The sequence below is a fragment of the Molossus molossus genome, unplaced genomic scaffold (genome assembly GCF_014108415.1).
Source record: "Molossus molossus isolate mMolMol1 unplaced genomic scaffold, mMolMol1.p scaffold_m16_p_20, whole genome shotgun sequence".
NCBI lineage: Eukaryota > Metazoa > Chordata > Mammalia > Chiroptera > Molossidae > Molossus > Molossus molossus.
This window is the reverse complement of record NW_023425356.1, coordinates 23,333,457-23,350,289: the sequence shown is the minus strand read 5'-3', so window position 1 is coordinate 23,350,289 and position 16,833 is coordinate 23,333,457. Positions and strand designations below refer to the sequence as shown.

At 45.2% G+C, this 16,833-nt stretch overlaps 1 protein-coding gene and 1 pseudogene across 1 annotated transcript; both read left to right on the top strand.

Moving 5' to 3' along the window:
• The first annotated feature begins 458 nt into the window (after positions 1-458).
• On the top strand, positions 459-8,013 carry CUNH1orf189 (chromosome unknown C1orf189 homolog). Its single transcript, XM_036272860.1, has 4 exons — positions 459-730; positions 1,168-1,208; positions 5,225-5,354; positions 7,832-8,013. Exons 1-4 carry the CDS (start codon positions 476-478, stop codon positions 7,931-7,933), a joined length of 528 nt encoding a protein of 175 aa, XP_036128753.1. The 5' UTR covers positions 459-475; the 3' UTR covers positions 7,934-8,013.
• Positions 3,415-4,239, top strand: LOC118637591 (annotated as a pseudogene).
• Positions 8,014-16,833: the final 8,820 nt, after the last annotated feature.

The following is a 16,833-nucleotide window of genomic DNA, read 5'->3' as shown; positions in this document are numbered from 1 at the left end:
GCGGGTGGCAACCAGTCCTGTGTCTCTCTCACATCAATATTTCTCTCTCTCTCTCCTTCGCTCCCAATCTGTCTGAAGATAAATGTAAAAATATCCTTGGGTGAAGATTAAAAAATAAATAAAATAAATTTTTTAAAAAATCCTCACTTGGTATTGATCATAGTTTATCTTCCCTTTTCCAGACTATAAATAATCCCAAGAGTGAGAGAGTTGGGGTGACGGAGCAAGAATGGTCAGACCAATGCACTGGTCTGATTTTGTAAATTAATAAAATGAGCAATTAAACAATAAAGCATACGACTCATTTATTTACAGTTGCCTTTTAGTAAAACAGGCATATGGTATGTCCTCTGTACCTGCCTAACAGTATGGCATAAGGGTTTCCTTTCAAAATTGGTAGGACTGGGGACCCTGGATTTGGAACCATACAGATACTCCTTGGGCACCCAACAGAAGAAATTCTAGAGTCAGTACTATGGTCCTTGCTCATAAAATTGCCTGTGTCACTAATAGAATATTGGAGAATCAGGATTTCCTTTCAGGTCTCTGGGGCAACAGGCCAGATGACCAATCAACTAGGTGTAGGGTCATTGTTGGAGGTGGAAATGTTGCTATGACTACTGAAACCTTGGTGATTGTACCAAACAGAAAGAGCCTGTTCAGTCTCCCAGGACCATATCGAACCAAGTCTGTAGATATGTCTATGGAAAGCATGGCAAAGATAGAAGAGGTATGCAGAGTTAGAAGGAGCTGGGTTGGAGGGGATTTCTCTTGAGGTTTCCAGATAAGTTGACCAGAAGTGGACCTTCTGAGAGAGGCCCTTGATGTAACAGAAGGATAGTAACAAAAGTGGGAGACTATGGCACATAGTAGGTAGTATTCTAGTATATATGCCATACCAACTCCTACTTGTTCTCTTTGATCTATTCTAAAAGAAATAGACCTTCCCACCTCCCCTAGGAAATTGGCCCCTGTCAAAAGAGGAAGATCTATGTGTCTTCTATTAGAATAGGATACCAGGGGTGATAAGGCAGATCAACAGAACTCCCTTTTTTTTTTTTTGTGGTACGTGCCCTTGGCGGGAACCAAACCTAGGACTCTGGTCCACAGGCCGACGCTCAGCCGCTGAGCCAAACTGGCCATGGCATGAACTCCCTTTTCTTACAGAGTTTTCAAAGAGCCTTGGAACTTAAGAAGATGGTTGACAGGTAATCTCTGCTTCTATTTCTTCCCTTACCCTTCAGCTTGACCTTTTACCCTCCTGTACTCCCTGAGCCACCTCTCAGCTCCACTTCATCTTGCCTAGGGGCTCATCAAGAAGGAAAATGGGCCCTGGCCTGTTTGGCTCCGTGGTTAGAGCATCGGTCCGTGCACCAATGAGTCTGGATTTGATTCCTGTCAAGGGCACATACCTCAGTTGCAATTCATCCCTGGCCCTGGTTGGGGCCCTACCGGAGGCAGCTACTCAATGTGTCCCTTTCATGTGTGATGTTTTTCTCTTATTCTCTCTCCCTCCCACTCTATCTGAACAAAAATGGAAAAATGTCCTCGGTAAGGATAAAAAAAAAAAAAAGGAAGGAATATGGGTATGAAGAGGGCCAGAAGCAGATCTGTTCTCAGCAGAGGTCAGCCTCCCAATACCCACTAGGTTAGGCTATACAGACAATGGTGGTGGTTTTCGTTTTTGTTTTATTCCTCACCCAAGGATATTTTTCTATTTATCTTCAGATAGAGTGGGAGGGAGAGAGAGGAAGAGAGAGAGAAACATCAACATGAGAGGAACACATCGACTGGTTGCCTCCCACACAACCCCAACCAGGGCCGGGGACGAACCACAACCAAGGTATGTGCACTTGGCTATGATCAAACCCACGACTCATTGGTCCACAGGCTGACGCTCTACTGTTGAGCCAAACTGGTCAGGGCCAATAGTGGTTATTTTATAAACCGGTCTAGGATTGCTCGACTGGTGTGGCTCAGTGGTTGAGCAGCAACCCATGCACCAAGAGGTCACCAGTCCAATTCCCAGTCAGAGCACATGCCAGGTTGTGGGCCCAATCCCCGGTGGAGGGTATGCAGGAGGTGGCCAATTGATGTTTTCTCTCATTTATGTTTCTATCTCTCCCTCTCCCTTCCTCTCTCTCTAAAAGCAATAAAGAAAATAAATTAATAAAATTTTTTAAAAATCGGTCTGGGATTGAATAGGATAAGACTTTTTTTTTTAATCCTCACCCGAGGACACTTTTCCATTTATCTTCAGATAGAGTGAGAGGGGGAAAGAGAGAGAGAGAGGGAAACATTGAGGCAAGACAGACACATTGATTGGCTGTCTCTCGCACAACCCCAACTGAAGCCGGAACCAAGCAACAACCCAGGTACATGCCCTTGACCAGAATCAAAATCACGACTCTTCTGTCCTTGGGCTAAGGCTCTAACCACTGAGCAACTGGCCAGGGCTAGCATAAGACTTTTTTAAGATTTCACAGGTTATACCTAGAGCTAGCAAGGATTTGAGGCAACAAGGATGCATATAATTTTAGTGGGATACCAGCTTTTTTTAAGAGATTTTTTTAAAATTAATTTTTAGAGCCCTGGCTGGTTTGAATCAGCAGTTAGAGCATCAGCCTGCGGTCCAGAGAGACCCAGGTTCGGTTCCCTCTAAGGGCATGTACCTCGGTTGCAGTTTGTCCCCAGCCCTAGTTGAGTTGTGCGGGAGGCAGCCACTTGATGTGTCCCTTTCATGTCTATGTTTCTCTCTCTCTCTCTCTTCCTCTCTCTCCCTCCCACTCTATCTGAACAAAGAATGGAAAAATGTCCTCGGGTGAGGATAAAAAATAATAATTATTAATTTTTAGAGAGGAAGGGAAAGAATAACATTGATTTGAGAGCAAAACATCCATTGGCTGCATCCTGTACTAGGGGATCAATCCCACAACCTGGGCATGTGCCCTGACCGGGAATTCAACCAGAAACATTTCAGTGCATGGGGTGACATGCCCAACAAACTGAGCCACACCTGCCAGGGTGAAACTCCTAAGAATTTACTATATATATATATATATACCTTCAAAAGTACTAGAATGTACATACCGAAGAGCATTCATGACAGTATTGTTTATAAAAGAGAAAAGCTAGCCTGCACAGTGTGGCTCTGTGGATTGAGCATGTCCCATGGACTGAGAGGCCCTGTTTTGATTTCTGGTCAGGGCACATGCCCAGGTTGCGGGTTCAAGCCCCAGAAGGAGTCATGCAGGAAGCAGCTGATCGATGTATCTCACATCGAGATTTCTCTTTCTCCCTCTCTCTAAAAAAAAAATCAACAAAAACATATTTAAGCGTCTTTTCATGAGGAAACACCAAATGGTAGGTGACACAAGTGCTACAGGAGGGTCTAGAGGCCGCAGGGTCCCTGGAATGGGAGGCTGCAGAGGCTTCCGTGGAGGATTTGGCACCAGCATCCAGGGCCAAGGTCTGAGGTCTCGGCTGAGGTCGAGGTCAGGGCCTCGGAGCCTATGGAGTCAAGGCAGAGGACAAAGAGTGGATCCCTGTCACCAAGCTAGGCCGCCTGGTCAAGGACATGAAGATCAAGTCCCTGGAGAATATCTATCTTTTCTCCTTGCTCATCAAGGAATCTGAGATCATTGAATTTTTCTTGAGGGCATTTCTCAAGGATGAGGTTTTGAAGATTATGTCTGTGCAAAAGCAGACACACGCTGGCCAGAGGACTCAGTTCAAGGTATTTGTCCTCATTCGTGACTACAATGGACATGTTGGTCTGGGTGTTAAGTGCTCGAAGGAAGTAGCCAGTGTCATGTGTGGGGCCATCATCCTAGCCAAGCTCTCTATTGTCCCTGTGTGGTGAGGCTACTGGGGAACAAGATTGGCAAGCCCCATACCATCACTTGTAAGGTGACCAACTGCAGTGGCTCTACTGGTGCGCCTCCTCCCTGCCCACAGGAACATTGGCATAGTCTCAGCTCCTGTGCCCAAAAAGTTGCTGATGATGGCTGGTATCGACAACTGCTATACCTCGGCCAGGGGCTACACTGCCACCCTGGGCAACTTCGTCAAGGCCACTTTTGATGCCATCTCTAAGATCTACAGTTATCTCACCCCCATTTCTGGAAGGAGACTATGTTCACCAAGTCTCCCTATCAGGAATTCACTGACCATCTTGTACAGACACACACCAGGGTTTCCATGCATAGGACCCAGGCTCCAGCTGTGGCCACCATGTAATTTTATATAAGAAAAATAAAGTGAATAAAGCCTGTTAATGAAATTAATAAAAATTTTAAAATTTAATTAAATAAAAACATTTTTAAAAAATATCAGTGGGGTTATCTGGGGAATATACATATGTATATTCATTTTATGTATTAAAATCCCTTAACAAGTTATTCCAAAACCTATGTAGCTAGGGTTGAGAATCACTGGTATGATTAATCCTTAAATTAGATTTGATACCCAGGTCTGCCATTAAGTGACCTTGGGTAACTCCCTGAAATCTTAATTTCTTTGTATAATGCAAAAAGTATTATCTATGACACATGCTTATTATGATTAAGTGACATAATGAACTTTATACTAGGTTCTAAGTTAGTTCTAGTTACGCTTTCAAGGAGTTTGCAGTCTCTGACACGGAGATTTTGGTGAAGAAGCAGCTTCAGCCCTGGCCAGTTTGGCTCAGCTGTTAGAGTGTCAGCCTGAAGACCAAAGTGTTGCAGGTTTGACCTCCGTCAAGGTTCGGTCCAGAGCCCTGGTCTGGGTCGTGTGGGAGGCAACCAGTCAGTGTGTCTCTTACATCCATGTTTCTCTCTTTCTCCCCTCTCCCCTCTCCCCTCTCCTTCCCTCCCACTCTATCTGAAGATAAATGAAAAAATATCCTCAGGTGAGGATTTAAAAAAAAGAAGCAGCAGCCTCACTGATGAGGTTTTTGTCTTTACGCCTAACTCTAACCCAGCGGTTCTCAACCTGTGGGTCGCGACCCCTTTGGGGGTCGAATGACCCTTTCACAGGGGTCGCCTAAGAACATCGGAAAACACATATTTCCGATGGCGATTCATAACAGTAGCAAAATTACAGTTATGAAGTAGCAACAAAAATAATTTTATGGTTGGGAGGTCACCACAACATGAGGAACTGTATTAAAGGGTCGCGGCATTAGGAAGGTTGAGAACCACTGCTCTAACCCATTCAACCCATACCTCTATACCTGGGGCAGGTGGCGAAATTCACACATTCACTGTCTGTGGCAGATGACATTGAGCCAGAGGCGAAACCCTTATGCCACCCTAAGGATGCAGGATTTCATGGTACAGGAGTTGGCACTGGCCAATAAGCAACTACTGATGGTGAGTTCTAGCAAGGGTGACCTGAGGTCTCATCCACTACTGCTCTATGCCTATGCCCACTGGGATTCCCAAGCTCTTAATCTCTGTCATTACTCACCCATTTTATTTGCCTCTGAGGTTTTCACTCTTACACCAGAGCAATAACTTTTAACTCTAAATGCCTAAGCTCCTTTTCATTAAGTGATTCTTTGCATGCAGCTGCAGATAGAACATTACAAAGTTCCAAAGTACAGTCTAGCCCTTGCTCCTTTCATCTTGGTGATACTAAAACTGCTTTATTGCCCAGCACCCACCTTTCAAAACCTCTCTACCTAGAGTCCTCAATTGTTGTCATGTCACCATCTTTGTAAACCAGGTGCCTAGCAGAGTTCCTGGTTCATGGTATGTTCTCAGCAAATATTTGCTGAACATGGGGCTTCACCCTGGAGAAGAAATTGGGTAGGCTTCTCTTCCAATAGTTTAGCCTCTATGCTACTGCCTAGCTTTATGTCACAGCTAAGTCCAGATCCAAGAGAATATGATAAAATAATGAGAAAGCAACTTGGGAGAGAGAATGAAAAAGGGGAGTAAACAAAGAGCAAACATCATACTGTGAATGAAAAGGGGCCGCATATTGCCCTGGCCGGTTTGGCTCAGTGGTTAGAGCGTCGGCCTGTGGTTCAGAGAGACTCGGGTTCGGTTTTCCCTGAGGGCATGTATCTCAGTTGCAGTTTTTCCCCAGGTCTGGTTGGGTCATGTGGGAGGCAGCCACTTCAGGTGACCTTTCACATCTATGTTTCTCTCTCTCTCTCTCTTCCTCTCTCTCCTGCCCACTCTATCTGAACAAAAAAGTGGCCTAGGGTGAGGATAAAAAGGGGGGGGGGCACATACTAAACCTGACACGCTCAGGGAAGTCTTGCACGGTGGATATACAAACTCAGAGGTTGAGCGTCGACCCATACACCAAGAGGTCGCCAGTTCGATTCCCATTCAATTCCCGGCCAGGGCACATGCCCAGGTTGTGGGCCAATCTCCAGTGGGGGCATGCAGGAGGTGGTCAAACGATGTTTTCTTTCATCGGTGCTTCTATTTCTCTCTCCTTCCCTTCCTCTCTCTCTAAAAATTAATAAAGAAAAAAAATTAAAAACAAACTCAGAGACCTAAAATAACCACAAAGGATGATTTGAAATTAAATCTTTTTTAAATCTTCACTCGAGGATGTTCTTCTTTCTTTTTAATCCTCACCTGAGGATATTTTTCTATGTATGATCAGATAGAGTGGGAGAGAGGGAGAGAGAGAGAGAGAGAGAGAGAGAGAGAGAGAGAGAGAGACATGGATGTGAGAGAGACACATTGACTGGCTGCCTTCCACACAACCCAACCAGGGCCGGGTATGAACCACAACTGAAGTACGTGCCCTTGACTGGAATCGAACCCACGACTCATTGGTCCATGGGTCAACGCTCTAACTGCTGAGCCAAACCGGCCAGGGCAAGGATGTTTTTTATTGGTTTCTAGATAGATAGAATGAAAGGGAAGGAGGGAGGGGAAGAGAGAGAGAAACATCAATGTGAGAGAAACACATCAATTGGTTGCCTCCTGCACGACCCCATCTGGGGCGAGGGACATGTCCTTGACCAGGAATCAAACCCTCGACTCTTTGGTCCTCGAACTGATGCTCTAACTGCTGTGCCAAACCAGCCAGGGCTGAAATGACAACTTTTGAACTATCCCAGCTGGAGTGACTCAATTGGTTGAGTGTCTTACTGTACACTAAGAGGTTGCCAGTTCAATTCCTGGTCAGGGCACATACCTGGGTTTTGGGTTTGATCTAGGTTGAGGCACATATGGAAGGCAACTGATAGATATTTCTCACTCACATCAATGTTTCTCTCTCTCTAAGCATGTCCTCTAAGGTGAGAATTTAAAAAAAAATTTTTAATTTAAAGCAGTTGTGTTCTAGGCTAGAATCTTCCCTAACAAAGATCAATTTTCTCCTTAATTAAGCCCGTCTATTGTTTTTTGCATCTACAATAACACACCTTTGGAATATCAAAGTAATTTACATTTTCAGGACCCTTCAAAGCACAGGTACCAAACCAGAGCAGAGTCTACAAATCCCTTCATTGTTACTGAGTTAATTGTTGACTGTTAACTATCCTGTACCCACCTATATAAAAGAAATATGTCTATCATTTTACTTTTTATCCAATCTCAAAGGTTCCCCCACTCTGCACCCTGCCACCCCCACTCTGCTTTCTCCTGCTTCCCTAACCTATCACCAATGGATTGCATGTAACCCACTTATACATTCTCTTTTGATTGTAATGTATAAAGTAAGGTGCAAAACTGCCATTCTCTGGAGCATTTTCTCAGTCCATTGAGATTTCACTTCCTGGCAATTATTGACAGTTTGGCTCAAATGAACTCACAAAAAATTATCTACAGGTTTGAATGTTTCTTACATTGACAATATTCTATTCTGCCCTCCCCACCAGGTCCGTCAAGCTGCCCTGCACCAACTGTTTGAAAAGGAGCATCAGCAATACCAGCAGGAACTAAATCAGATGGGCAAAGCTTTTTATATAGAGAGACTCTGATGCCATAGGAAACACTGTTCTTCCATTTTCATCGTGCCCACTAACCTGGCCTTCTTTAGCCCCTACCACCTTCATCTTCCTTCCCAAAACACACCTAGATCTAGTCATCTGCCCAGGACTTAAGAAGATGCTTAAGTCTCACCTCTCAACCCCTTGGTGCTATTTGAGGAATAATCTATGAAACAGCTATTAAAACAAGAGTGACACCTTGTGGTGAGAATGAGATATGCAGTGTTGCTGTAAGGGGAGGAGGGGAGGTGGAAAGATGGACAAAGTAAGAGAATCCTGATTTGGTTTAAGAAATAAAGCTAGCTCTTAAAATTCAAATTTAGCCCTGGCTGGTGTGGCTCAGTTGGTTGGAGTGTTGTGCTGTACGCTGAAAGGTTGTGAGATCTATACCTGATCAGGGCACATACCCAGGTTGCAGGTTTGATAAGAGGCAACGGATCAATGTTTCTCTCTCTCTCTCCCTTTTTCTCTCTCTATAAAAATGTCATATTAGCCCTGGCCAGTTTGGCTCAGCAGTTAGAGTATCAGCCCGCAGACCAAGGAGTCACAGGTTCGATTCCGATCAAGGGCACGTACCTCGGATTTATTCGTTCCTGGCCCTGGTTGGGTTTATGCAGGAGGCAGCCACATGATGTGTCCCTTTCACGTCGATGTTTCTCTCTCTCTCTCCCCCTCCCACTCTATCTAAACAAAAATGGAAAATTGTCCTCGAGTGAGGATAAAAAAAAAAGTCAGTAAAAATAATAAAAATAAAAAATCAATTGCCCTGGCCGGTTTGGCTCAGCAATTAGAGCGACGGCCCAGGGACCAGAAAGACCCGGGTTCAGTTCCCGCTAAAGACACGTGCCTTGGTGGCAGTTTGTCCCCAGACCCAGTTGGGGTTGTGTGGGTGGCAACCACTCGATGTGTCTCTCTCACGTCGATGTTTCTCTCTCTCTTCCTCCCTCTCTCCCTCTCATTTTGTCTCAAGATTAAAAAATAAATAAATAAATAATGTTCTTGGGTGAGGACAAAAAAAAATCAATTAAAAAAAAAAAGTTCATGCCCGGCTGGTGTGGCTCAGTGGTTGAGCGTTGACCCATGCACCAAGAGGTCATCAGTTTGATTCCCAGTCAGGGCACATGCCCAGGTTGTGGGCCAAATCCCTAGTGAGGGGCATGCAGGAGGAAGCCAATTGATGTTCTCTCTCATCTATCTTCTCTCTCATCAATGTTTCTATCTCTGTCCCACTCTCCCTTCCTCTCTCTCTAAAAATCAATAAAGAAAAAACAATTTTAAAAAAAGTTCAAACTTAGACCATTTGACTCATTCTTTCAGCCCTAAATTTTGATTTATTTCAAAAGTGCTTATTCACAGCTGCCATAATCTTATTTTTTTCCTTTATTGATTTTAGAGAGAGAGAGAGAAACATGGATGAGGGAGAACATGGATTGGCCGCCTCCTGCATGCCCCTCACTGGGGATTGGGTCCACAACCTGGGCATGTGCGCGGACCAGGAATCGAACCAGCCACCGCTTGGTGCATGGGTCGATGCTCAACCACTGAGCCACACATGCTGGGCTACAATTGCCATAATCTTAATATAGCTTTCTGAATTTTGCTCATCACCTCTCAGATCTCACCTCCACTGATTTTTTCTGTACACTTGGACAAATAACTCTGAATGTAGCTATTAATCCACAGACACTGTGGTGCTTGAGTTTCAGGAGGCCTGGGTTTTAGGTTTGGAGTCAGCTAGTTATTGTGAGACCTTGGAAATAAGTCTCTTTTTTCTGGGTCTGAATTTCCACCTCTGTAAATGACAGGGTTCCCATCTCAAATGCTTTCACGGATGGGGCAGGTAATAGAACAGATGTAAGGAAATAAGTAGTTGTAGAATTTGTAGGGAACTAGAAAGAGCATTAAATCTAAAGACATTCAGAATTTGAAAAATACTGTAGAGTACTGTTTAATCTTATGCATCTATAGGCCACAAAAAAACATTACATACAAATGTATGTAAAGACCCACTTTACAATCAAATGACATCCCAAACCAGGGAGATCCCTGTTTAAGAAAAATTCTGCCCCCCAAATTCCCATCTCCCACTCTCTTCCCTTTGAGAACCATTAGTTCGTTCCTTATATTTATGGAGAGACCCCTATTTTGCAGGCAGTAACAGTTGCCAGAACACACCATCACTCTCTGATGTAATCATCATCATATACACTTTCTCCTCTTCTCTCACTTTGCCATCTGCATCCAAATTGGTCACTCATCCTTCTGTGTTGATTTTTTTCCTGCCTTCATCTTCATATGGCTATGTCTTCATTGCAAAACGCACATCTTTTTTGTTGGGGTGGAGGGTCAATCCTCTCCTGAGGCTATTTTTCCATTGCTTTTTTTTTAATCCTCATCCAAGGACATTTTGCATTTATCTTCAGATAGAGCGGGAGGGAGAGAGGGAGAGAGAGAGAAACATCCATGTGAGAGAGACACATCGAGTGGTTGCCACCCACACGACCCCAACCGGAGCCGAGGACAAACTGCAACCAAGGTATGTGCCCTTAGCAGGAACCGAACCCGGGTCTCTCTGGTCCACAGGCCGACGCTTTAACTGCGAGCCAAACTGGCCAAGGCTCCATTGCTTTTTTAGATAGAGTTGAAGGGAGGGAAGGGGAGAGAGAGAGAAAGAGAGAGAGAGAGAGAGAGAGAGAGAGAGAGAGAGAGAGAGCGCGCGCCAATCCGTCCAGAGACAACTCATACCTTTTTATTCCCCTTTCCTGCAAGTCTGTCTTATCCCCCAATATACATTTTTCATCTCAACCTCAGAGCTTCTCCTTCCTTCTCTTCCTACACACCCTACTGATAAGGAGCACAGAACAGCAGGATACAGAGAGAAGAGCACAGGCTTTGGAGATGGGTGTGGGTTCAATGTCTGGCTTCTAATTGCTGTCACTATGTAAGCTAATTATCTGAGCCCCTGAAATGGGGACAATAATACCCATCTCAGGGGATCATTAAGAGGATTAAATAAGCCCTGGTTGGTTTGGCTCAGTGGTTGAGAGTCGGCCTGCGGGCCAGAGAGACCGGGTTTGGTTCCCGCTAAGGGCATGTACCTCGGTTGCAGTTTGTCCCTGGCCCTGGTTGGGTCATGTAGGTGGCAACCACTCGATATGTCCCTTTCACGTCGATGTTTTTCTCTCTCCCTCCCACTCTATCTGAACGAAAAATGGAAAAATGTCCTTGGGTGAGGATAAAAAAAGGATTAAATATGATAAAGTATGTAGACAGCAAGCCCAGTGCAGTGAAGATTTTTGCCAGTTTATTTGAATCAAACTGTCGACAATTTCCAGGAAGCAAAATCTCAATTGATTGAGATAGTGCTCCAGAGAATGGCATTAAGTTACATGAAATCCATTGGTAATAGATTAGGGAGGTGGGAGAAAGCAAATGGGAAAACCTCTGGGGTTGGATGAAAAGTGAAATGATAGCTCGGCTGGTGTGGCTCAGTGGTTGAACGTTGACCCATGCACCAAGAGGTCACCAGTTTGATTCCAGGTCAGGGCACATGCCCAGGTTTCAGGCCAAATTCCCAGTAAGGGGCATGCAGGAGGTGGCCAATTGATGTTCTCTCTCATCCATGTTTCTATCTCTCTCTCCCTGTCTCTTCCTCTCTATCTAAAATCAATAATAATAAATAAAAAGTAAAGTAAAATGATAGACACATCCATCTTTTAGGTGGATACAGTATAGTTAACAGTCAACAATTAATAACAATGAGAGGATTTGTGGTCTCCCCAGAGTAGTGCCTGTGCTTTGAGGGGTCCGGTAAAAGGAAAATTACTTTGACATTACAAAGATATGTTATCATAGTTGCAAAAAAACGACAGGCTCAGTTAAGGTAAAGATTGACCTTTGTCAGGGAAGATGCTGTCCTTGGACATGGCTGCCTGCCATAAACTGCTTTTAGTTAAAAAGTTTTAATTTCATAGAAAAAAAACTAAATAGTAAAAACCAAAAACAAAAAAAAAGTTTTAATTTCAGACCATCCTTTGTGATTATTTTAGGTCTTTGAGTTTGCAAGGCCACCACGCAGGCCTCCCCTGTGAGCTTGTCAGGTTAGCACATGGCCCCTTTCCGTCCACGCACACGGTAGGTATGCTTCCTTTTCCCTCCCAGGAGATTTTCCTGTGACCCAGGCCTTTCACAGTTCCCATGTTGGCCGCCTTATGCCGCCCAAATGTCATTCTCCATCCTACACCTGTCCCCCTCTCTGTTTTATATATCCATTTGTTGATGGCAAACACAACACCAGGTGTGAGACCAGTGGAGTCAGACTGAACCTTGGTTCAGCAGCCTCAGCACTCAGTTCTAGCGAAGGAAGAATTCAGAGCAAAACTCAAACTATAAAAGAAAGTTTATTTAGAAAAGTCACAGAGGTAGAAGATGTGAGCAGTAGAAGAAATGGGCTCAGGAAACAAGTTACAGAGGCAAAAGAAGTGGCCCTTGGCGCTCAGGAGAGAGAAGGGTAAAGGTATCAGGCCTGGGAGAAGAAGACAGGGGCAGGAAGGGTGCTGGCAAACAGCACTAAGGGCTTTTAAGGGAGGAGATTTCAGGGGCCATCCCAGGGGAGGTTCTCAATAGAATATTCATCAACTTTCCAGGTGTCAACTTTCAGGGCATAATCTTCACTGATTGGTCGATGCCAAGGGCAGAGGGTCATTAGTCAATGCAGCTGGGCCTGATGTCAACCTGTCATCGCTTGTCTGGTTTTGGTGCTTTTCTAGGCCTGGAGCTGAAACACAGCTGAGGCCTAGGTGTTATCTCTAGAGGTTAATGCTTAAGGGAATGGTCATGCAAGAGCTTGTATGGGGGTCATCATATGAGACTATTCTCCTGCCCCTTGTTCCTCTTCTGAGGGGGTCTTCCACATGACTAGCAACAGGCCAGGGAAGGGTCTGAACTGCATGACCAGTGATATGCTAGGGGAGAAGAAGTTACCCTGGGGCAAGGTCCTTGTTATTCCAGTTTTGCCCACTGCTGGACACCCCAGGCTTTCCACCCTGGTGACCTTCTGTACCTGGTCTATTGTCCTTGCTCTGTTCATGTTTGTCTAACTGCCTACCACACATTCATCCTCCAGCCCCCATCAGTCTTGCTTCCCAAACCCTCTTTAGTCAATAACTGCTCATGAGTTCTTACACCAAACATGACATGGCCCTCACAGGCTGGTGGGGAGGCAGGTGTTGAACAGGTAATGATAGGTATGATGAGTTTTATAGGAGTGGAACCACATGCACGAGTCCTGGATTTGACCCACAAACCTAAGACCTGGCCTCCAATTTCTTCTGCCTGTTGCCTGGCTCTTGGTTCCCAGCAGGTCTATCTCGCCTTCACTTCTTTCATCTTCCCTGGTATCTGTCTCCCAGCCTCCCTCTGCCTCTTAAATATGTGCAATACAGCCTGGTGTTAGAAGAACAGGCTCTGCCTGGCCAATGTGGCTCAGTAGCTGAGTGCTGACCCATGAACCAAGAAGAGGCTGCCAGTTTGATTTCTGGTCAGGGCACATGCCCAGGCTGTGGGCCAAATCCCCAGTTGGGGGATGTGCTGGAGGCGACCAATCGATGTTCTCTCTCATCGATGTTTCTATTTCTCTCTCCCTCTCTGTTCCTCTATCTCTAAAAAAATTAATAAAGAAAAAAAGATAAATAAATAAAAATAGAAGAACAGGCTTTAACATGACAGATCTGGGTTTGAATCTTGGTTCTGTCACTTACTGCCTGTGTGGCCTTGAGCAAGTGGCTTTAACTTTCTGGGTCACAGTTTATTTGTAAAATGGACATGATGCCTACTTTGTTGGGTTGTTGTGGAGATTTTTTAAATTATTTAGCAGAAGAGTGGTACATACTGTCCAAAAAATGTTAACCCATAATGACATTTTCCTGTTGAAGGGGACCAAAGTTTTGCCACCCAAAATGAGACATTTGGGATATTGATTTTAAGCTGATTATTATAAAACAAAAGACTCAGAAAGAAACTTTGACCCTCCCTCTTTCCTGACTAAGATATTCAGATGGAAAGTCTGCTCCTAGAAGAAAATCTTAGTATATGCACCCTAGAATTAGGTAGGAATGATTCAAGCAGGGACCTGTTAACTAGATTCCTGTGTCCCATTGTTTCTGGTTGCCTAGCAGGTATTTGTTTGCCACATGTGTCCATGTGTTACACTCTTTTTTTAAAATTCTCACCTGAGGACATACTTAGAGAGGGGAAGAGAGAGACGGAGACACAGAGAGAGAGAGACATCGATGAGTTGCCTTCCATACATGTCCTGACCTCGGATCTGACCACAGTCTGGGCACATGCCCTGACCAGGAATCTGACTGGCAACATTTCAGTTCACAGGATGACACTCAACCAACTGAGCCATTCTGTCCGGGCTGTTCTCCTCTTTTCATCTACCTGTAAATTGCCTATTTTCCCAGAGGAAATCCCAGACCCCTGCTCCCTTTTCTACTTTGTGCATAATGACATATAAGCCTCAACTGCCCAATGTGTTTCTGGTCTCATTCTTATGGCAGTTCCCCCACCCCAATGAGTATTTATATAATAAACTTTGGATATTTTCTCCTGTTAACCTGTCTCTTTCAACTTAGCTTAGCTAGAAGAACTTAGAAGGTGGGAGGAAAGTTATTTTTTTAACTCCCAATCTACCCTATAATAGGTTTTCCTTTCTTGTTTTTTCTTTTTAAAAAAATATGTATTGATTTTTAGAGAGAGAGAGAGAGAGAGAAACATCAGTCTGTTGATTTGTTGTTTCATTTATTTATGCATTCATTGGTTGCTCCTTGTATGTGCCCTGACCGAGGATTAAACCTGCAATCTTGGTGTATTGAGACAATGCTCTAATTAACTGAGCTACCCAGCCAGGGCCTGTTTTCCTTTTTATTTCCTCTCCATTAATGACTGCCCCCCACCTCCCACCACACTTCCTCACCAACCCCTTGTATTTCTCTTTCCTCTGTTCATTTGGCCCCACGGAATACTCCACCCCCTCTGCTTTGATCCCTGACCTTGGCCTCTCTCCCCAGGGCTTGTCAGTGCCAGGCTGGCTCCAGTATTGGCAGGCTAGCCCCCTACACAGTCCATCACCTCTGATTCTCTCTGCCTACTCTGTCTGCTCTCATCACATCAGCTGAGTAGTTCACCCATCATACCCATCCAGTCCCTTTTTCCTCTGTGGCTGGTACCCCACTCAGCTCCTCTGGTTCAGAAGGGCTCAGTCTTGTTTGATATGACTGCACAGAATGTACTTCCAGGAGAGCTAGGAAGCGTTCATCAGAGGCCATCTGATGTTTCTGCCTGATTATACCATCCAGAGTCTCCTTTTAAGAGAACTGTTCCTCTCCTACATCAATATTCCTGTCTCTGCCTCTGTTCCCCTAATGTCCAAACGCTGGAGTCCTTTCAATTCCTGTTAGTCCCTTTCCCAGCCTCTCTCCCAGTCTCTGGTTCTCCAGGGTAGTCAACTTTCTCAAAGAAGAGAAGTATGACTTGAGGAGTAAGGGTAAAAAAAGGAAGGCCAAGAAAGTGAAAATTACAGACAACCCTTCACTGAGGGCCATAAAGGAACAAGGACATAAGGCAACAGCACAGGTGCCTAACTTGGGGCTTATATACCCATTTGTTAGTCTTCCCCTGAAAGGCAAGAGACACACAACAGGAGTGGATTGGGGCCTGGGACAAGCTATTGATCTAGATCAAGGGCACTGTGGGGTTGGTATATGTGTGTGTGAGTGTGTGTGGGGTGTCCAGACTAATGGGAACAAGGACACATGGAACAGGCCTGGGGGCTAAAGCAGAGCATCCTCCTCCCATCCCCAGACTCCACCCAAGACCCCTACTCCCCCCCCCCCTCGTATAGTTATAACTTGGGCTCCTTTCTGCACAGTAGAGAGAAGCATCTGCCTGCCACATGACATTCAACAGATCTGATTCTCTTCAGAAGAAAAATCTCCCAGAAAGTAAGCAGGCTGGATTCCAGTGAGGGAAGACCTTTCAAGAAGCCAGCCTAGGAATTGTAAAAAGGCTCAGAAGAGGAGGAGAGTCCTGAGGACTACAGGTTGCTTCCTGGCAGAGGGAGTTTCATCCCTTACCCTTGATCTCCTCAAGTCTTAGTTTCAATTAGCCAGGCAGGGAGACCATAAATCTTCTTTGGAGCCCAGGCTGAAGGCTAACAGTAAGATAGGTCACTTTTCTCTTCTGGACATCCCACGGTGACTATAAGAAGAATGCCTGGAGGACGTGGAGAGAAGGTGAGATGGGACAAGACAGTGGGAAGAAGCAGCCAAGCATTCTAGAAGTGTCTCACTCTCACAGCTACTCCCGTGTAGTACTTAGGAGCAGAAAGGTTCCAGGATGGTGTCTGCTCGAAGGCCCTCAGCTGTCTTGTGGAGGTGATATAGAAAGGTTAGGAGTTCTGTTGGAAGGGTAAAGCAGAATGTGCAAACCCCCACCCCCACAGCCTCAGGGCAGCTGGAAGGGAGTTGAGAGCAGGTGGCAAGGCTGACAAGGAGCTGCTGACATTACTGATCCTCTGGGCACTAGGGCCGTGACATCAGGGGGAAAAGCTCTGGGTGGGAGCTTCTGGGAAGGATGGGTGCCCGGATGTGGAGCCCTGCCAGATATCCTTTCTGGTTTAGGCCAACGTGATTCAGCAAAGACCAGGCGCTGGTTAAGACAGGAGCTGAGACAGGGATGTCACGAAGGGCTGATGAGTAAGAACTGGCTGTCTTGGGAGGCAAAGAGGCAGTAGTCAGTGCCCTTCCCCAAGGAGATGGCCCTCCATCTAGCCATGCTTGGTGACTGGTGTATCTGCTCTGTCCTTTCTTTGCAGTGGGGAAGAGGCA

What these genes read in the sequence shown, in the direction of transcription:
- CUNH1orf189 (XM_036272860.1), top strand. Translation starts at nt 476, where the DNA reads ATGGTCCTTGCTCATAAAATTGCCTGTGTCACTAATAGAATATTGGAG. An exon ending in GCATGGCAAAGATAGAAGAG is followed by an intron (nt 731 to 1,167) that starts GTATGCAGAGTT and finishes CTTTTCTTACAG; the next exon opens with AGTTTTCAAAGAGCCTTGGA. An exon ending in CTTAAGAAGATGGTTGACAG is followed by an intron (nt 1,209 to 5,224) that starts GTAATCTCTGCT and finishes TACCTGGGGCAG; the next exon opens with GTGGCGAAATTCACACATTC.